This window comes from Hemiscyllium ocellatum, chromosome 1, assembly GCF_020745735.1.
Source record: "Hemiscyllium ocellatum isolate sHemOce1 chromosome 1, sHemOce1.pat.X.cur, whole genome shotgun sequence".
In the NCBI taxonomy this organism is placed as follows: Eukaryota; Metazoa; Chordata; class Chondrichthyes; order Orectolobiformes; family Hemiscylliidae; genus Hemiscyllium; species Hemiscyllium ocellatum.
In genome coordinates this window covers 76,217,032-76,240,936 of record NC_083401.1, presented here as the reverse complement: position 1 = coordinate 76,240,936, position 23,905 = coordinate 76,217,032, and the positions used below count along the sequence as shown (strand labels likewise).

Here is a 23,905-nt window from a genome sequence, read left to right as displayed (position 1 = left end):
TCTTGCCACCATTGAAAAAGAAGAAACTACGGCTTACAGCCAACTTCATTGGAGTGGGAACCCATTAACACTCACAACAGTTGTGGGAGAAATTCTGCCTGTGGACATCATAGCATACATTATCTCCTGCTTGAGTATTAGATTAGATTCCTTACAGTGTAGAAACAGGCCCTTCAGCCCAACCAGTCCACACCAACCCTCCGAAGAGTAACCCACTCAGACCCATTTCCCTCTGACTAATGCACCTAATACTATGGACATTTTAGCTTGGCCAATTCACCTGACCTGCACATCTTTGGATTGTGGGAAGAAATCGGAACATCTGGAGAAAACCCATGCAGACACGGGAGAACGTGCAAACTCCACACAGACAGTTGCCCAAGGCTGGAATACGAACCTGGGACCCTGGTGCTGTGAGGCAGTAGTACTAACCACTGAGCCACCGTGCCGTGAAAGTGTGCAATGCAAGCATATATTGAGGATAACACATAAATTAATGTCACTACTCAAAATATTACAAACATTCAAAATAAAGTTTGTTTATTGTTTTTGCAGATATTGTATACAAAGCTTGAGATTTGGATTCACATTGAGATACACATAAATATGCACTTTTGTTTCTAAACAGAATCCTGCACAACAAGGCTGCCACAGAGATTTTTCTTTAGATCAAATACCTTGGCCCTTGAATAAACTGGAAAAGTGTGACCCATTGTGGCTTTTGTTCTGTTTTTATATAATCACAGTTACTGTATTGCAATCACATTTGCTGTCATTGAACAGAAACCTTCTAAACAAAGAAGACAGCTACAGGTCTCACCAGAACTAAATCTCTTAAAGACATTTTAACAAGTATCTCAAAATTCAGTTTGGTAATAATTTGAGTTGATTTTTCTGAAATTCAAAAATTCCCCAAAAAATCATATACTCATCCATTCCCTCCATCCCAGTATCCGAGGCATTTCCCTCCCATCTAAGTTCTCAATCCCAACCCTGAATACATTCTTCTGAGAAAGCAGACTACACCATACCCATCCTCACCTCTGTAACCAGGACTGATGTTAACTATACATGCCCGGGTCTGACAGGTCAATCATAAGCACAAAACTTCTAACTTCAAGCTTAATGTTCAGCAACACTATTCCTAGCTCTCATTTCAGTGGCAATTCTGATAGCATTCCTTTTCACTATTTTGGTGAATAGGCTGGGCTGTTTTCCCTGGAACATCGGAGGCTGAGGGGGCGACCTTATAGAGATTTATAAAAGCATATATAGGATAAATAGACAAGGTCTTTTCCCCAGGGTGGGGGAGACTAGAAATAGAGGACATTGGTTTAGGGTGAGAAGGGGAAAATTTAAAATGGACCTCAGGGGCAACTTTTCATGCAGAGGGTGGGGTGTGTATGGAATGAGCTGCCAGAGGAAGTGGTGGAGGCTGGTACAATTACAACACTTAAAAGGCATGTGGATGGATATATGAATAGGATTTGGGCCAAGTGCTGGCAAATGGGACTAGATTAGGTTAGGATATCTGGGTCTGTATTTCCATGATGTACATCTCTATGACTCTAGAAGACAGTATTGAAGAGAGAAACCAAGACAGAAAATAATAGATGCAGAACAGTAACAGAGACACAAAGCAAACTAGAAGAGAGAATAATACTAAGGGAAATACTAAGGGATAAAGTGTAATAAAGCAAGTAACATGCAAGAGATATAAAGAATAAGAAAATGATATTTAAGGAATAGTTGAAGAGTAATTGAGAGTGAAAAGGAGTAACACAGAGTATGGAATGGTAATGAGGAGAGCCTCCTAAACCTCTTGTCATGTCAAGATGGTCATGAATAATGTTTTGCTTTTCACATAACAGTCCAAAATTGTTACTGTCCAGCAAACCCAAAGTGCATCACAAGCTACATCCAATTTCATCTGTGAGAAAAGTTCTCAAACCAAATGATCTGAAGCACCTGCTGGGAATAATTTTTGTTTCATGATATTGAGAAATCACTTGTCTAAACTGAATTGTTTAAATCACAAACATGAGATCTTTATACCGTAAATTCACTTCTGTGAGCAATGCAAGTAACTGATGAAAACCATCAGAAACTAGAAATGTATACTAATGGCTTCACACACTTTTGGTTGCTGCAATTTTATCCAATATACAACATCGGAAAAAGGATGATACAATAAATTGCAATGAGAAAAAATGCTTTCTTTGTGATGGTGTTACAACTCATGATGGAGCACATTACAGAGATTTACTTTATGGAATCAGAGTGGACTAACCTGTATCCACTTCTTTGAATGCTGAAAGTGACCTTTCTGAACTTGTAATTTTTCTTTAGGTACACACACTGTCAGTCTTGGAAATTACAATTAAAAATTATTGGATCACACACAGGAATGTATACAAATATGACATCACTTAACCAGTAAAATTAATCTGTAAAATTTACAGATCTAAATCTTTAAATTAATGTTGCAATGGTGTGAACATGAACACAAACTCAGTGATATTACATTATTACCATGTAAAAACTGGCACTTAAAGTGATGTATTTAGAGATTTAAGGGAATTGTTATCCAGATAAAAAAAGACTTGCTTGTTATTATCTCAAATTTGCAAAGAGTGAAACATTTACTGATGCATCAATACCCACAATCAAATTATGCTATTAACCTGGTTCTTCCCGAATTGAAAGTAAATGTCCAAATAAGCAGTGCAGCTATTTGTTCTTGAACAGGTAGTGCATCTACTTCAGTGCAAACATTTCTAATAGTCAACATGGTGACTAGTAATCTGTGTTTTATGATATTGATTTGGTCTGTTGTTGGATATGAGTCCATGTACAAAATATTCTAACACCCTTTAGTTAAAAGACATATAATGCATTTACATACGCAAAACCAGAAAGCTGTTCAATTTGAATTACAACTTTAGGGTGTAGGTTTGCTCACTGAGCTATAGGTTTGATATCCAGACATTTCATTACCTGGCTAGGTAACATCATCAGTGGCGACCTCCGAGTGAAGTGAAGCTTTTGTCTCCTGCTTTCTATTTATATGTTTGTCCTGGATGGGGTTCCGGGTGATGTCATTTCCTGTTCGTTTTCGGAGGGGTTGATAGATGGTATCTAGATCTATGTGTTTGTTTATGGCGTTGTGGTTGGAGTGCCAGGCCTCTAGGAATTCTCTGGCATGTCTTTGCTTAGCCTGGGACAGGAGACAAGCAGGAGACAACAGCTTCCCTTCACTTGGAGGTCGCCACTGATGATGTTACCTAGCCAGGTAATGAAGAGTCTGAATATCAAACCTACAGCTCAGTGAGCAAACCTACACCCTAAACCTCAACCTGAGCTACAAACCTTCACAAACCATGCATGAATCACAGCTGATGTATACAACAGTAAATGCATTGCACATCAACTGCAATTGGAAGAGAATCTGTTTATTCTTAGTGGTTATCTTTTATTACACTTCAACAATTTAAATTGATTTCAGGATTACCACAGTGTGTCAATACACATGCAATGGTATTTGACAATGACCTACAAAGCTAGAATGGTATTCTTTAAATGAATTAATAGACATATTTTCATTTAGCAAAGCAGGTCACTTAAATGTCAATTGGTTTTAGCTCACAAAAAAAAATACTTACTCCATTGTACCTAATGCACATCTGAAAATATCTGTAGGAAGAGTTGTTCACCTGACTTAATAATTTTAGATTTGAATATCCATTATGAAATCCCACAATATCTTCAGGCATCTTGATATTTCAGCACTGTAAAGTTCACTGCCAAGTTAAACTGAAATAGGGCCTAAGTGCTTTAAGACTGATTACTCTTTTTTTAGTTTCCATGTAAGTTGTCAGGTACTGCTGTTCTGTTTCAAAATTCATCTCTTTTTCTCAATATGATATTTGCCACTAATTCTGATACTACTTGTTTGATGGCTGACAATGGATCTTCAGTTCGCCAGACCTTTATCACCTGTCCCTTTGGGTTAACCAGGTATTTCCAAAAGTTCCACCGAGGCTCCATATTTGTAGTATCTAAAGTAAAAAGAAGTAATTAGTCTTTATAGTAATGAAGATATCGACTAGGAGGTACATTTCTGAGGTCAAGTTACAATTGGCTAAAAGTTGAGGACTTCATCAGAATAGCAAGTGGTCATTAATTGGGACCCAGAGTGACTTGTATTATGGGCATAGCAGCGTGCAATATCTACAAATGATCTGAAGTGGAGAACGTGGTGTTGGACTGGGGTGGACACAGTTAAAAAAAAATCACACAACACCAGGTTATAGTCCAATGGGTTTATTTGGAAGCACTAGCTTTCGAAGCACTGCTCCATCATCAGCTTCCAAATAAACCATTGGACTATAACCGTTTGTGTGATTTTTAAAAATGATCTGAAGAAAGAGGTGAAAGGAAAGCTAATGTTATGGATGATACCAAATTGGGAGGAAGGAATGTTTTTCCAGCAATAAAGAAGAAGAAGCCAAATGCAGAGAAATCTGTGTAGGGTAGCAATGAGGCTGACAGCGTAAGATGATACCTGATAAGGACAAACACAAGCTAATTAGACTAAAGAAGGGAAATAAACAAAGGGAATATAAATTAAACAACCTTAAATAACAAAACATAACACAACAAAGATTAGAGAGCAAATGTGGAGAGATCATAGAAACAAACCATATACTTTGCCAACTGTCTGGAAATGCTTTAAGGATGTCCTTGTTTGGTTATCCCTTGGAATGATCATATGCACTTACAATGACATGCTGAGGTCAGAGAAGTAAAATACTTTGAATTAAAACATCACATCAGTGTGGAAGCAAAATATGACCAGCAGGAGGACTGGAAATGCTGGTAGGATCAACAAGAGAACCTTCTATAGAAATATGGTTATGCAGGGCTTGTGATAGATGTCATTAACATAATCTGCATAGTCATCAACACACAGATCTAATCCTTCACTAGTAGCAGTGTGATCACCCAGTACTGTACACATGACAGTCTACTTTCTAACATTTCATTGCTGAGATCAAGCTGGCTTTTTTCCTCACTTCTTGTAAATGTAAGCAATGGCATTTTTTCAATATGTCTGTGTGGTATAAGGCAGCAGACTTGAGAATTGCTAAATTGTAACTTTACCAAAGGTTCACTTTCTAAGGTAAAAGGTTTAAATCTCACTCTGACATTGGCTTTCATAACTGTGTCACCCCGATGATATTCCCTAATGCCATTTCACTTATTACAGTAGAATTTCCTGTAAAGGTGATGATGGTTGCCATGGCTTGGAGATGCCAATGTTGGACTATGGTGGACAAAGTTAAAAATCACACAGCACCAGGTTATAGTCCACCAAGTTTACTTGGAAGAACTAGATTTGAAATTTTCCATTTCCTTATCCTTCTTTTCCATCTTGGCACATAATGGTCTGCAACTGTTCACTCTCAAAGTGAGATGCTAACTTAAACTCTGTAATTCCCTTCCTAAATGCACTCTCCTATTCCACCTTAAAGTGAATTTTTAGAACTAACTCTTTAAAACAGACTTTGGTCATCTCTCCTAAAGTATCTTTATGTAATTTGGAGTTAAATATTGTTTGAAAATGCTCCTGTGAAACATCTTTTGGGAGTTTGACTAACTTAAAAGGCAAATTGTTAATCAATGAAATTGTTTTTGTTATTCAAAGGTATTCTTCCATTAAAGTGTAGGAAGCCAAGGTTGTGTGAGGAGGGTCATTTAAAGTCAATGGAAATGTTACTCCTCACTCCTATCAGTGCTCAAAAATGATCAATGGAAAATGCTACTGTGTAACAACATGCTACTGTAATTAACCGTAACTAAATAAATTCAATACATTTGGGCAGTAGGCATTACATAAGCATTGAAATGGACACAATAATATTTGGCTCTGATTATAATAAATTATAATTACTCTATGGACGTCTCATCTGCAGTTGATGTACAAAGGGCAATAGAAGAAAACCTTATATTTCAGAGGTATGTACATTGGCCAGTAAAAGCTTAGTTGATGTTACATAAGGGCATGGCTCCATGTATTTCAGTTAGTATTTTATGAAAATCACATTGTAATTTAGAACAAAAACAGTTACCTCAGATTGAAGCCACATCAGCTTATTTTCCAACTGAGTTTATTTTTAGCCCTTTGATGACCTGTCTGACACATCATTTAAATAGAATAGAGAATGATATGTTGCTCACCCCAGTCTGCTCTGAAACGTGTTGTTGAGTTGGGACAGTTCACTTGATGGATTTATATATACATGGGCCATTCATACTTTAGTGCTTTAATGCCATTTTTAGTACATTAGTTTTATAACTTTAAGGTTGTTTGAGAATTAGAATGATGCAAGAAGCATCTAATTACTGACTTAGTTTTGGTCCTGTAATTAAAAATGTGGAGGTATGAATAATGGGAATGATTTTAATCATGGAACAAATGTGGCTATCCCACAGATGTTGATGCAGAGAGGTTGTTTCATTTTGTGGGAGAGTCTAGCACCAAAAGGCACAATCTCAGGATAAGGACTGCCATTTAAGACAGAGATGCAAATCTCTTCTCTGAGGTAATGAATATGTGAAATTCTTTACCGTGAGTGCTGCAGACAGTGGGTTGTTAATTATATTCAAGGCTGAAATAGGCAGAGTTTAAATTAGTTAGGGAATCAAGGGTTTGAGTAAAACAGACTGACAAACAATGTTGAGCTTGGTGTCATCTATAAGGACCGGATGTTCTGTTGTTGATATACCTAAAGGAAAGCAAAATGGATGGGTCTTGGAATATCTCTTGTTGTGACACAATGTCGATGGGAAGTACAATGCTAGAGAGGCTTTGACAATGATTGAATAATAAGACAGGGACTAAACAGCAGTGGTCATATGCACATGACTCCAAGACAAGATACTGGACAAGGAAAGTGTTGTCGACTGTATCAAAAGTGACAGAGGGACCAAGTTAGATAAGGACAGATAGAGTACCTTAGCCAAAACTACAGCAGATTCCATTTGTCACCCAAGTTAGGGCTGTTTTAATGTAATGGCAGTATTTCGGTTTGAGCAATGGGGGATGGACACTAATCTATGAGACAATATGCTTAAGGACCTAGGATATAATTTTTAAAAAATTGGGATGGAGTGCTCGTAAGTAAAATATAGAGGGGCTGAAGGTTTAACTTTTTGAGAGGAGGTTATTAAGACTTTTGCAAGGCTGAAGAGGCTGGATCAATGATTATATTAGCTAAGCCTGGCTATCAGGAAGGTACATTGATGATCATGTGTTTAAGAGAAATGAAGTGGAGGGAGAAGAGGGCAAGTCCCTTGATGAAATGACTTGGATTTGGTGGATGGTTGAAAAAGAGGGAGTGACACATAAGGAGTCGATCATTTAGTTCCTCAAGTTTATCATTTAATGAGATCATTGATTAGATTAGATTAGATTCCATACAGTGTGGTAACAGGCCCTTCAGCCCAACCAGTCCACACCGACCCTCCGAAGAGTAACCCACCCAGACCCATCTCCCTCTGCTGATCAGTGACCTAATACCATCAACGCACCTTTCTCCCATATCCCAGGCCCATCAATCTCAAGGTTAAAATGATCAATTGCCACTTTTGGAACAGCTTTCTAAACTGCTATCACCAGTTTTTTGTACCAAAGTAATTCTTAATGCCATTCCTAAAAAGACTAGTTCTGATTCTGAGATTAGATCACCTAATTTTCAATTCTCTAATCAGTGGAAACAGTGGCTGAATCTTATCATAAATCAACTGTGTCAATTTTGCAAATTTCATGAAGGGTTTCTCTCCACTATCTTCCTGAACTGCCTCATCACTTCTGCACTATACCCCCTCAGTGCCCCAATCAGCAGCTTCCCTGAATGTTTTGTTTTTTTTTGCTCTGGACAGAGGATAATTAGCACCCTACTTGGCCGACAGGAACCTGCAGGTCCCTCCTCATCGAGTTATGGCCTGAGATGATGGAGGGCCACAGGAGCAAGCAGCAAGTTCAAGTCACCAGGAAACAACTTTGATTTTCATTTTGAGAACTGCCTAGTTTCCATTTGGTAGGCAGGGGAATAGGAAACTGCAAATCCAAGATGATAGAATATTGAGGATAGGAATGCATGCTAATAGGCTTCTCATTCCACCCACATACGAGAATCTCACCCCAACATTGACAGCTTGGTTAGAAAATGGGACATTTTACTCTTGATGCTGGGAAGCTCCTCACTGTTAGCCTTGTGCAATTTCCCCAGCTTTCTCAGCAATGCACATGTCATTCAGGGGTGAGGAAGATCCCACTTAGTGTCTTTCTTCTGACTTTATCAGTTCTCCATAATTGTTAAAAAAAACTTGGATCATATTATCCCTTAAATTCTTGCAATTACAATCCTCATCTATATATTCTCGCCTTGTAATTTAACATATAGAGTCCACATATCATTGATGGGAGGGCAGTGGTAATTTAATGCCAAGACATCCTTCCTAAGTTTAAGACTGAACAATTGTTAATTATTCTGTCATGAGAATTGGGTGTCACTGGCAAGACCAACATTTGTTGTCCCATACCTAACTGTCACTGAAGTAAGTGGTTTGCCGGGCCATTTTAGAATCAACATATTGCTGTGGCTCTGGAGCCACATGTAGCTATGGTCTTATTAGATTTTGATCAGTTGGGGAATCAAAAGAGATAGGGAAAGGCCAGTAAAATGATTGTGAGGAATGCTGGATCAGCCAAGATCCTATTGAATGGCAGAGTAGGCTTAAAGGGCTGAACAGCACATTCCTATTCCTATTTCTTATGGTCTTGTGATAACAAGGCCCTTCCCTCAGGGCCATTGTGAATCCATTTTGGGTCGTTGGTAACCATACAGCTAAGACTAGCTTTATGTTCTAGGGACAGAGGTTCAAATCCCACTATTGTGGCTGGAAGAATTAAAATCAGTTGAACAAACTATAAAGCTAAGACTAGCTTTATAGTTCAGATTTTGTTTTATTCAACAGATTTTACATTCTTCAAGCCACTGTGGTGGGATTTGAATCTATATCCCTGGAACATTTGTCTGGGCCTTCGCATTACTGTCTCTGGAGTATGACCACCACACCATTGCCTTTCTCTACAAAAACTCCAGGCATACAAACATAAAGCACTATGGAAACCCAGCAAGTCTGTGGTGAGTCAATTAATGTTTTGTCTCAAGTTTCTCTTGTACTTTCTGTTTTTATTTCTAATTTCCAGCATCTCGCTGGATTTTCCTTTCACAACTCTGCTCCTAGCATAGTCGAAAAGCTTTCTACTGATTTATAATCAGGTTTATCCTTTGTATTGTAATACTCCAGATAAGAATTTGGAGGGTGGAAGGGAGAGAGACGGGCAAGATTTGTCTCAGTAATGAGAATGAAGCAGCAGAGATAGTTAACAGCCAAGTCAAATAAATTTTACATCTCAATATAATGGTTTTGAACAACTTTGTCCATAAATACAACTGAAGTGAAGAACAAATGTTTAATTTTAAATCATTATTTCTTAACAGTCAATAAAGTTTTAGATTGCTGGAAACGTTCAGCAGGTCTGGCAGCATCTGTGAAGAGAAATTATTAACTGCTGAGTTTTTCCAGCAATCTCTATTGTTTCTGATTTGCAGCATGCACAGTTATTTCAGTTTTACTTTTTAAAAAAGAGATTATTGTTTTATCAAGACACGATTAAAGCTGCCTTACCTATAAGATAGCGAAAAGCAGGGTCACTCTCGTTGCCTAACACTTTGATCTTGCCGAATATGGGGAAACTGACTCCATAACTGTTTTTGGAGAAACTGTCGATGTGGGAGTTACTGCCGGGCTCTGATTTCCCGAACTGGTTGCAGGGGAACGCCAGCACGTTGAAATGCATGGGCCCAAGCTCCCTCTGCAGCTCTTGGAGCGCTCGGTAATTGTCGTCTGTGTGCTCGCAGTTACTCGCCACGTTTACAACCAGAGAAGCCTGGAGGGAGGTAACACAACACCCAAAACATCCCTTAACTGCTTGATGCAATCATAATTCATCAAACAATAGCTGCTGCACAATCGATCCCAAAGAATATGTGACGAAAACAGAATCTATTATGAAAACAGAAGCTTTTTTGGGGTATGACTGCCAAATAATTCAAAGATTTTTAGGACAATGCAAACCCAGTCACCGCGAACAGACAGTAGTGAAATACAAACTAACACCCACAGACTGACACACTCCACACCGACTGATGTGTTAAAAATTCGTACAAAAACGCCAAAGGAGCCAAGATTCTGATGCAACTCACTTTGCCTCTGTACTTTTCCAAGGAGACGAGCTTCCCTTTGGAATTCAGGACTTGGAAAGAATAAAAATCTTTGTTTTTGGGTTTAGAGAGTTTGAATTGCAGAAAACATAACGCAGCGAGGCAGACCATCATGCAAGTGAAGACGGCGAAGATTCGGCCTTTGGGTGTCGAGGTTTTCAGCAGGAAAGCAGGCACTGCCTCCATTGTGCTGGGAAAGAAGAATTGTGCAGACGGCGGGAGGAGAAGGGAGGGGAGGGGATAACAGACTTGGTAACTTGAGATCGCTTGCACTTCCCTTCTGCATTAACTCATGGCCACCTCCACTGCAGACTTCTTAAAAAAACTTTAAATTTCCATTGAATTTGGAGAAAAGACAAGTGAAATATACATTCAGACAGAGATTTGCCTGTTGGTACAATTCATCAAAACAGTCTCCTGCTGAGCTAAAATCAAGTTCCATTAGTTTATTTGTTAAACATAGTCTAGCTCAGATTTCTCCAGCTTCCTCATTTCCCCTCCCCCCACCTTGTCTCAGTCGGTTCCCTCAACTCAGCACCGCCCTCCTAACCTGCAATCCTCTTCCTGACCTCTCCGCCCCCACCCCACTCCGGCCTATCACCCTCACCTTGACCTCCTTCCACCTATCCCACCTCCATCGCCCCTCCCCCTAGTCCCTCCTCCCTACCTTTTATCTCAGCCTGCTTGGCTCTCTCTCTCTTATTCCTGATGAAGGGCTTATGCTCGAAACGTCGAATTCTCTATTCCTGAGATGCTGCCTAACCTGCTGTGCTTTGACCAGCAACACATTTGCAGCTCAGAAAAGGGGAACCTAGTTTCTTCCTCTCCTGTCATCCCCAGCAGTACCCTTCTGCTGACACTCATTGGTTTGGCTGAACTGGGCCTCACCCTCAATAATTTCTCCTTTGAATCCTCCCACTTCCTCCAAACAGAAAAATAATGGAATACTCGCCACTTGTCCAGATAAAGGCAACTCCAACAACACTCTAGAAGCTCAAAATGATCCTGGATGAAGCAACCTACTTAATCATTAATCCATCAACAATCTTAAAGCGTTACTCCATCCATCATGGTGTTGCAACTGGTGCTCAGGCAAGGGTCCTTGACTCATTGTAATTTCCTTTATTCAACCCTGCTCTCTGGTAGTTGCCACTATCTTAACACAAATGAACCCTTCCTTGTGGATTATATCCAAGTCCACTGAATTTATGTTCTAAAAATGTCAATTTAGCCATACTTTCTTGAGTTGCAGAATGAGTTAGGGTTTGGATGAAGGTGATTTTGTTAGTTATCAAAACACGAGGAAGAATAGAACACACACATACACACAAATTAGAAATAAAAAGTAAGAAAAAAAAACAATTAAAACATTTGCATGCATCAGTGTTCTGAAGAAGGGTCACCAGCCTCGAAATGTTAATTCTGATTTTTCTCCACAGATGATGCCAGACCTGCTGAGCTGTTTTTTTTTTAGCAATTTCTATTTTGGGCATGCATCAGCCTTTGGTTTGATTGTGTGAAATAGATGGTAGAATGATTTTGCTGTTATGCTGGGTGATTCTGATAGTATTGAATGGGTGATTTAGAGATTCTGGGATCTGCAGATTAGCTCAATGGAGTCAGCTGGTTTCCTGTTCTACTGTGGCTTTTGATCGATGGTTTGCTTCCAACAATCAGAGAGAGAGCCTTTCCTCCTTTTTCTTTTTACCGTCAACTATAGGAATATCTAGTAAATGTTCATCAGCTCCAACTTTCATCAGCTCTATAGTCCAGTAACATTAGAACACTAGAACTTACACATCAGCACTACAACCCCAGACTAGCATGCACACAACAGTGCAGTTGCTTTTCAAAATTCTTCCTGTGATGTATTTCTGGCAGAGGAGACACATAAATCCCTTTCATATTTATTTCTGTTACCTCACATTATGTCCACATTATGTGGATAGGTGATGGTTCACATTTTTTGCATTGCACCACTCCTTTCGAAGCAGCCATTCTGAAATACCTTGACACCCCTCCACATGTGACATTCCATGCTCTCTCTCTCTCTCTCTCTGTCAAGAATGGGTGCATTCCACATAGGAAATTTCCTGAACTTCCATGCTTTTTAAAAATAATAAAATAAAACAGCATATATAACTTTAATGTTCAATGTGTCCATAAGTAATTTGCAGCTTTTGGTCCATTGCTCTGACACTTACCCCATACGATGAAAGCAATTAGATTAATCTCATTACAGTTAGAAGTGAAAAAGAATTGAATATAAAATAGCACATTCAAATACACATTCAATCTGCCAGCCTTGGTCAATATTATATTTTTAGATTCTAACTTTGCATTTGGCAAGGCACCGGCAATTACATTTGATTTCCTAGCAATGGATATTTAGATGATATCTTTGGGGAAATCAACTCCAACAGAATAACATGGTATTCTATATTTTAAACCTTTCCACAAACGAGAGGCAGTAGTTAGTATAGTAAGTGACATTTCCCACAATGTTTGAGAATCAGTGATAAGCTGAAAAGTTCCTTCTCCACTGTGGAATATCATTTCTGTTTTTTTTTAGTTTTTGTAGATGGGCCTGATTGGTCCGTCTATGACAAATTTGTGTTCTTGAAGGAGAGTCTGATGTCACTTACATCAATGGCTAAATGTTCAGTAAAAGGTTATAGCTGCAGACACAGGCTGGTCAATTATGACAGCCTTCAGTCCTTTGAAAGCTGCTTGTTGTATATCAATCCATTTAACTTTTCATTTCTTTCATAGCAGATCTGTCGATAGTATGTATGTTGACATTTAGGACACATTTAGGTTAGAATCTACACATCTCCAAGACCCTTGTGATTTCCCCTTATCATTATAGAAATGTGGAACCGTGCAATAACTTGGACATTTATAGCCCTGGCCTGGTCAGTACTTGTCCTTAACCTGCTTACTACGTATCCTACATAGCTCACTTGGGTCTTGCCAAACCTGCTTTTTGTGAGATTGACCGTTAAGGTTAGCTGACTGTATTTTCCAAAACAAGGTTTGCAGTTGCAACAGGTGTGCAAATTCGGTGTCACTGTCCATTTGGAGTTTGTCTTTGTACGTTATCCACTATCTGATTAGTCAGTCTTTCAAAGGTGGCTGGGGCATTTTACTGTCCAAATGGCGTGACATTGTTACTGTCTGTCGGGGGTTATGAAGTTGGTAACTTCCTCTGCACAGCTCATCAAGGGAACCTATCAGTATCATCTTGGGCAAATTTATCATTTTAATTTAAGTTGCCTGACTGAGCCTGCCTAGGCAATCTTCCAGCGGGGTAACTGGTGACTGCATTAACCTTTTAGTCTTGTGCAGCTATCTGGTTTGAACGAGAAAACAACTGTGGAGTTCCAGCCGCTGCTGCTAGGCTCCATTATTTGGTGTTTCAGCATGTGATTTATCTCCTCCCAAATCTGGGTCAGCTTCTCTGTGCTGAGACCATAAGGATGTTACTGGAGCCAGTAGCAACAGGACAGACCATCAGCGTCACTAGATTTATAGTCTGGATTATCAGTGTAATATGCTGTGACCTGCGTTTGAATGTTACTATGGTAGATGGTGGAATTTGAATTCAGTAAAAAAAAATCTGGAATTAAAGATCTAAAGATGACCATGAAACCATTGTCAATTGTTGGAGAAAACCCATCTGCTTCACTAATATCCATCAGGGAATGAAACTGCCATTCTTAGCTGGTCTGAAGTATATGTGGCTCCAGACCCACAGCAATGTGGTTGACTCTTCCCTCTGGGTAATTAGGGATGGACAATAAATGCTGGCCTAGCCAGTGAGGCCCATATTCTGAGAATGCATTAAAAAATATTGTTAGATAATTAAATATATAGTTGCTTCTTTGCTGCTCCTGTACAGACCACTGAACTGGGCTTTTAACAGTTCACCTGGTGTTGTTAGGAGCACTGATCTCCTGCGTAAAGATTTGGTTCTTAGCATATTTATTGACAAATTTTCTGATCACTATCTGGGAGATTTTCAAATATTCCCAGGCCACATGACAAGCTCTCTAGAGTGACTCTGGAACACTGTTACATAATCCACATTGGAGACTTCCTCCTGTTGTTCTAAAAACTTTCCTTGATTAGTTTTGGAGGCCTTCACACTTAGTAAAATAATTCAAAAGGAGTAATACTGCTCATTGGTTTCTTTGCAGAGGCCAGTATCTCTTCACACCCTTTATTTACACATGGACAGTCCTTGACACTGATCCAGTTCCCTCATAGCCAGCTTTCAAAGTGAACAGAATCTCTGAGGCTCTTATTCTAATCTCTTAACCAGGGCTCCCTGATTGGACCAGATTAACAGCACCAATCAGGGAACTCCAATTCTATGAGGTCTACCTGGCCAATCTTGTTACAATCACTACAGGGTGAGTCCTAGGTGACAAACAAAAGAAGATCTCGTCCTTGATTCCATTCATGGTGGTTGTCATGACAATGGATCTTAATCTGGAATTATTCATAAATGGTTTGAACTTTTTAAGTATAACCCATGCTTTCTAAAAGAGATTCATACAAGCCAAAAGTTGCTTGAGAATATAAATTCAGTAGCTGCCTGAAAATCTCTGTATGGATAATATATGGATTACACCTGAAGAGTTTTGAGGGATCTTCAAACATCAATACTTCAAAGGGAGTGATGCTGTTTTAAAAAATGAAAAGTGTTCTCCAGTTGCAGAAGAGAGATTGGGTTGCTGATTACTCCTCTTTCAGCAGAAAAACAACGTCCATTGTGTAGTGTCCCAGACTGCAGACATGAGAGGCAGTTTTGGGTCAAAGATGTGGTCATATTTTACATTTCCAGGATTACACAAGAAAAGAGGTTAATAACCAACGACATCCCCAGTCTCTGAGTACTCAAGTGCTGGCATACCAGTGTGCTAGATTAGGGTTTGAATTCCTCTGTGCTACTGTAAGCTATGAAGGGACACAACGGAGAACTTCCATGAGACCTTCCTGCTTGTATAGCTGAAATCAAATAAAATCTGTGTCTGATTGATACAAAACATTCATCAGTAAAATCACTGTTGAAGGATATTGGACTAACCTCTTTCAGCTAACTGCAAGAATGAAGAATTTCCAAACAACTACTTAACTTATAATTGTCCTTACTTATGTTGGGTATGATTTGTCTGAACAGCAAACAAAACAACACTTTTCACTGTATCTCAGTATACATGACAATAAGAAATTAAATCAAATCAAAGTCAGTAATACTGGAATCAACCATCTTAGTAGCCGCAATCTACTCACCACAGACAGGTCAAAGACAGATAGTATTTTCTTACTTATATTCTGTCGTATTTGTGTCTCACATTATCTTTTCCCATGTTTAGCTCACTATCAAAATCAATTTTTCTTGAACTCAAGAAAGCTTTTTCTGCAAAATTGATTCCTTTTAAACATAAATTTACTCAGGCTGTGAAAAATTAACCATGAGGGAAGGGATTCTGTTAAAATTAAAATTATTGTGACCAACTGAGACAGAGTTGAGTAAAGTGGACGTTCCAGCGTATCCCGCCTTATCTGGTAGCACAACAATTTTGGAGTATTTCACTAAAATTGTCATGAACTATGGATCCTGTCTGGGGACTCAGTATAACAGAGTACTCATGAAGGTTTGCCCTGATCATTGTTTCAGGGTTTGGTGCTACTTTTCTAGCAGTCGCTATGTCTATCAGTGATTTACACTGAAGACTTGAGCTGGGTCATGCCTCAGTCATCCCTAACTACAGGAATATCTTGGACATCCCACAATAAATCCTGCAGGTTTTACTCTGGCCTCTTTAGGCAATATTAAGATGTGGACCAGGAATTAAATTGCCCAGATTTCAAGATCCATGGAGCCCCTGCACCATGATTCCTATTCCCAATAATAAAAGAGACAGAGGACTGAAATCACGTTGTCAGCACTAAACCCTTTGTTCCAGAGCCTTTAATATTACAAAGAGGGCATGTTGCACTTCACATGTATTGGTTGCAAGTCCCCCAATGTTTCTCTCAGACTTTTCCTGTAGTTTTCATGTTTTAAAATTTGTCTCCAATTCCTTTTGACATATATTTTCTGTCTCTCTCTCCATTTCTTTATTTGATTCGCAGGTGGCAGAAAGAGGAAAGCGGATGGGTTCTCTATTCAAAACCAGTTCCACAGGCAGCAGGGTGAAATGGGAGCTGCCAAGTCCCGTTGCCAGTAGCAGCCCTATTGTTGCAAGGTGGCAGAACTTACCCAGGAGAGAGTGCAGAAGGACAGCTGCATCAAGTGGAGCTCCAGTAGTGACTGTAATAGAGGAAGAAGCAAGAACTAGAACTGGGCGATTAGCAGGTGCAGCAACTAAGGCTAACACTGTGACAGCAATAACAAGAGACCAGTATAGGGCTGGAGTAGAAGTTGTATTAATGACACAGGCAGAAGAAAGGACATTAATAGCAGCTGAAGATGGGGCTGAGGCAGGAGATGACAATGAAACTGGATCTGTGACTGCTGGTGGGACAGTGACAGCACCAGAAAAGGAGACTGGGCCTACATTTGAGGAAGTCATGAAGACAGAGACAGATGCAGAGGAATTAACCAAACAGACTCTCCCCTGTAGGAAGAAAGCTTTTCAGCAAGCATGTTCAGGACACTATGAGTCTCCAGGTATGTGTTCAGTCATATATTTATATCTCTAAAGGATATTTTAAAAACAGTTGTCCTTTTTGTGTGTTGCAGAAAGGATTGTGTCCTAATATTTTGAATTTTATGTTTTAATATAATAATAGCCATAATTCTAGTATGTATTTCCTCTGTCAAATCACAAGAGTACATCTAATAAATTCCCAGAGAATTATCTACATTCCAAGATATTGGCAGATTGAAGTAGGAGGAACAGCATCAGTCCCCAGTTCACAATTACCTGCATTGTTATGAATAAAGCTGGAAACACATTTTGAATCACTTTAAAAGTGGATTCAGATTTCATCCCATTTTTGACCTGTCGACTCCATCAGCATTATCTTAAAATTGAACAATTGAAATTGCACATTTCCTCCCTTCTTTCCCTAATCACTGTGGTAACTTATCAACTATAATATGAGTCATGCGAATCAAAAGAGAAAGAGAGAGAAAGTATTGAGAGGTGCATGTCCCGAGGTTGTAGTGACTTGACTGATTTCAGATGGGTGGGCTGAGGAACATCTTTGGGCTCCCCAGCCGTTTGCTATCCAGTGCTGACCCCTACTGGTAGCATGTTTGAGTGTCTATTTTAAAAAGAAGTGGCCTGGTAAACCTGACAATCATTGCTAAGGTTGCCTGTAAATCATTACATCATGGGCAAGGTACTGGGAAAACTTGAAGAATCATAACCAATGCTTTCAAAATTGTGGGCAAATGCAGAAAACTGACAAGAAAACGAAGATCTGTGCAGTCTGAAGGAATTATAAACAATAGTAAAAGAATTTCCCTGGAGTGGAGGAGTCCAGAACTAGAGGGCATATGTTTAGGGTGAGAAGGGAAAGATATAAAAGGGACCTAAGGGCCAACTTTTTCACGCAGAGGGTGGTACGTGTATGGAATGAGCATGCTAGAGGAAGTGGCGGAGGTTGGTACAATGACAACATTTAAAAGGCATCCGAATGAGTAGATGAATAAGACGGGTTTAGAGGGATATAGGCCAAGTGCTGGCAAATGGGACTAGATTAGGTTAGGACATCTGATCCACATGAACGAGTTTGACCAAATAGTCTGTTTCCGTGCTGTACATTTGTAGGAGTATGTGGCTCAATGGTTAGCACTGCTGTCTTGCAATACTATGGAGTAAAAAGTGAAGTCTGCAGATGCTGGAGATCAGAGCTGAAAATGTGTTGCTGGTTAAAGCACAGCAGGTCAGGCAGATTCCAAGGAACAGGAAATTCGACATTTCGGGCCAGAGTCCTTCATCAGGAATGAGGAGAGTGTGCCAGGCAGGCTAAGATAAAAGGTAGGGAGGAGGGACTTGGGCGAGGGGCGATGGAGATGGAGATGTGATAGATGGAAGGAGGTCAAGGTGAGGGTGATAGGCTGGAGTGGGGTGGGGGCGGAGAGGTCAGGAAGAAGATTGTAGGTTAGGAGGGCGGTGCTGAGTTCAAGGGAATCGATTTAGACAAGGTGGGGGGAGGGGAAATGAGGAAACTGGAGAAATCTGAGTTCATCCCTTGTGGTTGGAGGGTTCCCAGGCGGAAGATGAGGCGTTCTTCCTCCAACCGTCGTGTTGTTATGTTCTGGCGATGGAGGAGTCCAAGGACCTGCATATCCTCGGTGGAGTGGGAGGGAGAGTTAAAGTGTTGAGCCACGGGGTGGTTGGGTTGGTTGGTCCGGGCGTCCCAGAGGTGTTCCCTGAAGTGTTCCGCAAGTAGGCGGCCCGTCTCCCCAATATAGAGGAGGTCACATCGGGTGCAGCGGAAGCAATAGATGATGTGTGTGGAGGTGCAGGTGAATTTGTGGCAGATATGGAAGGATCCCTTCGGGCCTTGGAGAGAAGTAAGGGAGGAGGTGTGGGCGCAAGTTTTGCATTTCCTGCGGTTGCAGGGGAAGGTGCCGGGAGTGGAGGTTGGGTTGGTGGGGGGTGTGGACCTGACGAGGGAGTCACGAAGGGAGTGGTCTTTGCGGAACGCTGATAGGGGAGGGGAGGGAAATATATCCCTGGTGGTGGGGTCCGTTTGGAGGTGGCGGAAATAACGGCGGATGATACATTGTATACGGAGGTTGGTGGGGTGGTAGGTGAGAACCAGTGGGGTTCTGTCTTGGTGGCGGTTTCCTCCAAACTAAAGGAGTTTGCCATGGGCACCCGCATGGGCCCCAGCTATGCCTGTCTCTTCGTAAGATATGTGGAACAGTCCATCTTCCGCAACTACACTGGCACCACCCCCCCACCTTTTCCTCCGCTACATCAATGACTGTATCGGCGCTGCCTCGTGCTCCCACGAGGAGGTTGAACAGTTCATCAACTTTACCAACACCTTCTATCCCGACCTCAAATTCACCTGGACTGTCTCAGACTCCTCCCTCCCCTTCCTAGACCTTTCCATTTCTATCTCAGGCGACCGACTCAACACAGACATCTACTATAAACCGACTGACTCCCACAGCTACCTGGACTACACCTCCTCCCACCCTGCCCCCTGTAAAAACGCCATCCCATATTCCCAATTCCTTCGTCTCTGCCGCATCTGCTCCCAGGAGGACCAGTTCCAATACCGTACAGCCTAGATGGCCTCCTTCTTCAAGGACCGCAGATTCCTCCCAGACGTGATTGACGATGCCCTCCACCGCATCTCCTCCACTTCCCGCTCCTCCGCCCTTGAGCCCCGCCCCTCCAACCGCCACCAAGACAGAACCCCATTGGTTCTCACCCACCACCCCACCAACCTCCGTATATAATGTATCATCCGCCGTCATTTCCGCCACCTCCAAACGGACCCCACCACCAGGCATAAATTTCCCTCCCCTCCCCTATCAGCATTCCGCAAAGACCACTCCCTTTGTGACTCCCGCGTCAGGTCCACACTCCCCACCAACCCAACCTCCACTCCCGGCACCTTCCCCTGCAACCGCAGGAAATGCAAAACTTGCGCCCACACCTCCTCCCTTACTTCTCTCCAAGGCCCGAAGGGATCCTTCCATATCCGCCACAAATTCACCTGCACCTCCACACACATCATCTATTGCATCCGCTGCACCCGATGTGGCCTCCTCTATATTGGGGAGACGGGCCGCCTACTTGCGGAATGCTTCAGGGAACACCTCTGGGACGCCCGGACCAACCAACCCAACCACCCCGTGGCTCAACACTTTAACTCTCCCTCCCACTCCACCGAGGACATGCAGGTCCTTGGACTCCTCCATCGCCAGAACATAAGGCGCTCTTCCTCCTTGGAGGAAGAGCGCCTCATCTTCCGCCTGGGAACCCTCCAACCACAAGGGATGAACTCAGATTTCTCCAGTTTCCTCATTTCCCCTCCCCCCACCTTGTCTCAGTCGATTCCCTCGAACTCAGCACTGCCCTCCTAACCTGCAATCTTCTTCCTGACCTCTCTGCCCCCACCCCACTCCAGCCTATCACCCTCACCTTGACCTCCTTCCACCTATCACATCTCCATCGCACCTCCCCCAAGTCCCTCCTCCCTACCTTTTATCTTAGCCTGCCTGGCACACTCTCCTCATTCCTGATGAAGGGCTCTGGCCCGAAACGTCGAATTTCCTGTTCCTTGGATGCTGCCTGACCTGCTGTGCTTTAACCAGCAACACATTTACAGCAGTTGCAGTACTATGGACCCAAGTTCGCTTCCAGCCTTGAGTGATTGTCTGTCTGGTGTTTGCAATTTCTCCCTGTGTCTGTGTGGGTCCCCTCTGGGTGTTCCTGTTTCCTCCAACAATCGGAAGATGTGCTGGTCAGGTGAATTGGCCATGCTAAATTTTCCATAGTCCTCAGGGAGTTGTGGATTTGGTGCATTAGTCAAGGGTAAATGTAGAGGATGGGATACACTTTGGAGGATCAGTGTGGACTTGGTAAGCCAAAGGGCCTGTGTCCACATTGTAGGGATTCCAAAGTTATGAAGTATTCATTACATGAAATAATTCCAAGAAGAATTAATTTTAGTGACAAATTTGCTATGAAGCTAGGTGGTGCAGTAACATCATACATGTATTATGCTGTTTGCTACTTCCCTGTGATATGGAAGGTGGATCACTAAACAGATGGCAGCCATTTGGCCCACCATTTCTGTGCTGGTTGACAAAGATCTGACTACATTTTCCAGTTTTTGGTCGATAGCACAAGTGAATATTTAAATACTGCTTAAACGTCTGAGAGTCTCTGACATAAGCATTCTTTCAGATAGTGAATTCCTGACTCTCACCATGCTCTAAGTAGAAAAAGTAGTAGTTTCCCTTTTAGTCTTCTACTTCTTACCATAAATCTATGCCCCCAGTTATTAATTGCTACTCAGGACAGAAAGTGCCTTCCTATCCAACTCTTTATTCTCCTCACCAACTTATACACCTCTGTCAGATCTGCTTCCGACCTATGATATTACAAGGAAAACAAGGTCAGCCCACCCAATCTTTCCTCATAGCTCAGACCCTCCAGCCCTGGCAGTATCCTGGTGAATGCCCTCGGCACCCTCTTTTGTGCAATCACATCCTTCCAACAGAAGGTACTCACCTTGTTGCTGAAACCGCTTTACCCACCTGATCAGTTTGTGGTATTCTCCTGCAGTTTTTGGCTATCCTCCTCACTATTTACCACCTGACCAATGTTTGTGTCATTCAGAAACTTCTTGATCATACCCTCCACATTTAGGTCCAATTCATTGGCTATTCAGCCAATTCTAGATCCAATGTGCCACTTTGCCTTGGATCCCATGAACTTTTATTGTCCTGATCAGTCTGCCACGAGGGGCCTAGATCACCTCAGATGCAGTACCCTCGCTGACATTCCTGGTTACCACTTCAAAATGTTTGATCAAACTTGACCTTTCCTTAACAAATCTATACCAACTATTCCTGATTAATCCATATCTCTCCAACTACAGATATATTCTGTTGCTCAGAATTCCTCTAATAACTTCCTCACCACCAAGGTTAGAGTGACTGGCCTGTAATTTCCTAGCCTATCCTTTTCTCCCTAGTAGATTTGAAAGTTACTGCCAAAGTTCCTGATATCTCCTCTTTACCTCCATCTAATCTGAACCTGCAAATTTATTCACTTTTAACACTGCAAAATCTGCTTATACCTTCTCTTTCTCTCTCACTAAATTAATTGCTTCTAATAATTCACAATCCTCCACCCTGATGTCTATACTTTTTTATGTGAAGGCTGATGCAAGGTATTCATTAAAGACTGTGTCCACATCTTCTAAGTCCACATGTAGATTATCTAAAGGCTGCTCTCCTTTCCCGAGTTATTCTCTTGCTCCTTACACCTTCGGGTTTTCCTATATTTGTCCTGCAAGTGCTTTCTCATGCATTCTTATGTTTCTGTAACAACACAAGTTCTGCAATGGAAAAACACAGCAGGTCAGACAGCATCCAAGGAGCAGGACAGCTGGAGTATCAGAGTCGAGAGTGTGGTGCTAGAAAAACACTTGCAGGAATCCTGCTCCTCGGGTGCTGCCTGAGCTGCTGTGTTTTTCCAGCACCACACCCTTAACTCTGATACTCCAGCATCTGCAGTCCTCTTTCTCCAACAACATCGTGATACCTCACACCTGACAACCAGGTTTTGACCCAGAATGGAGAGGGAATGGTGCTCCCAAAAACCTTGTTTCTACTTCACCTCAGCAGTATTTATGCTATGCATTAAGACTAGTTTCTGAATGTTTACAGAATGAAATAATTCCAAGAAGAATTAATTGTACTGACAAATTTGCTATGAAGCTGCAGCTAGGTGGTGCAGTAACATCATATATATATTATACTGTTTGCTATTTCCCTGTGATATGGAAGCTAAAACACTAAACTTTAATTAATCCAGCTATGATTCTTTAGAGTAGATGCCTGCATGTTGTGTAGAATTGGTATCCAGTACTGAGGACCATTGGTCCTCAGTGGTGATCACAGTTAGCAAAACTAATCACTGCATAATGACCATTTTTAAAAAAGGTAATTAATCAAATGACAATTACATACCCAGAGTTGACTCACAATTAAAGAAACTGGATATGGTGACAGGTATATGTGGTGTAGAATTTTGTTTTCAAGTCCATTATTATATTGTAAAATTATAAAGGAAAACAATATGCACAACTGTGTTTATGTGTCTAGTCATATATAGTCTTTTAATCTTTTGGACAGCTTCAGCAATATTTCAGTACTTAAAGTCAGCATCATGTCTTCAAAACAGTTTTTCACAGAAATGCTTTAGTGAAGCTGAAACTCATCTGTCTGAGGGATACATCTACCTGAGACATATTTCCAATCCAGGAATCCAGACTCAACATTATGCATGTTCATGTTAGATATAAAATGATAAAATTCCCTTTACTCTGACATACGAATGTGTCTTAGCGCCTAAGTCATTTCGTACTATATTGCATTGTGAAGTAAATCCAAACTAGACAAGTTTTACTGTTTGCCCATATTCATTAGAAATAATTCCCAATTTTTGTTTTGTCTACTTGTGGGTCTTAGGTATTGCTTGCTGGCCAGCATTTATGGCCAACCCTAGTTACCTGTGATAAGGTGATGGTGAGCTGCCTTCATGAATTGCTGCAATCCACATGATGTGAGTTGATCCACAATGCCCTTAGGAAATTCCAGGAGTTTGACCCAGTGACAGTGAAGGAGCAGCAATATATTTCCAGATCGGGATGGTGAATAGCTTAGAGGGATATTTGGAGGTTCCCATGTATCTGCTGCTCTTGCCCTTTTAGATGGAAAGATTTGTAAGGAGCTATCTGAGGACATTTGGTGAATTTCTGCAGTGCATCTTGTAGATAGTACACACTGCTCCAAAGCAGCATTGGTGGTAGAGGGAACGGATGTTTGTGGG

General features: G+C 41.2%; 2 protein-coding genes across 2 annotated transcripts in view; one reads left to right on the top strand and one right to left on the bottom strand.

The window, feature by feature from the left end:
- Positions 1-523: 523 nt before the first annotated feature.
- Positions 524-10,577, bottom strand: LOC132812189 (probable glutathione peroxidase 8). Its single transcript, XM_060822907.1, has 3 exons — positions 10,338-10,577; positions 9,760-10,021; positions 524-4,058 (listed from the first exon to the last, which is right to left on the bottom strand). Exons 1-3 carry the CDS (start codon positions 10,539-10,541, stop codon positions 3,895-3,897), a joined length of 630 nt encoding a protein of 209 aa, XP_060678890.1. The 5' UTR covers positions 10,542-10,577; the 3' UTR covers positions 524-3,894.
- Positions 10,578-11,354: 777 nt separating this feature from the next.
- Positions 11,355-23,905, top strand: part of LOC132836606 (cell division cycle protein 20 homolog) — a 76,838-nt gene continuing 64,287 nt past the window's right edge. Inside the window, exons 1-2 of the mRNA XM_060856375.1 lie at positions 11,355-11,447; positions 16,500-17,037. Coding sequence (XP_060712358.1) covers positions 11,355-11,447; positions 16,500-17,037 — 631 coding nt within the window. The remainder of the gene's footprint in view (positions 11,448-16,499; positions 17,038-23,905) is intronic.

Coding starts and splice junctions, on each gene's coding strand:
- LOC132812189 (XM_060822907.1), bottom strand. CDS start 10,541: ATGGAGGCAGTGCCTGCTTTCCTGCTGAAAACCTCGACACCCAAAGGC. Junction 10,022..10,337: donor TGGAAAAGTACAGAGGCAAA/GTGAGTTGCATC, acceptor ACCTCCCTCCAG/GCTTCTCTGGTTGTAAACGT. Junction 4,059..9,759: donor TGCTTTTCGCTATCTTATAG/GTAAGGCAGCTT, acceptor TTTTTACTTTAG/ATACTACAAATATGGAGCCT.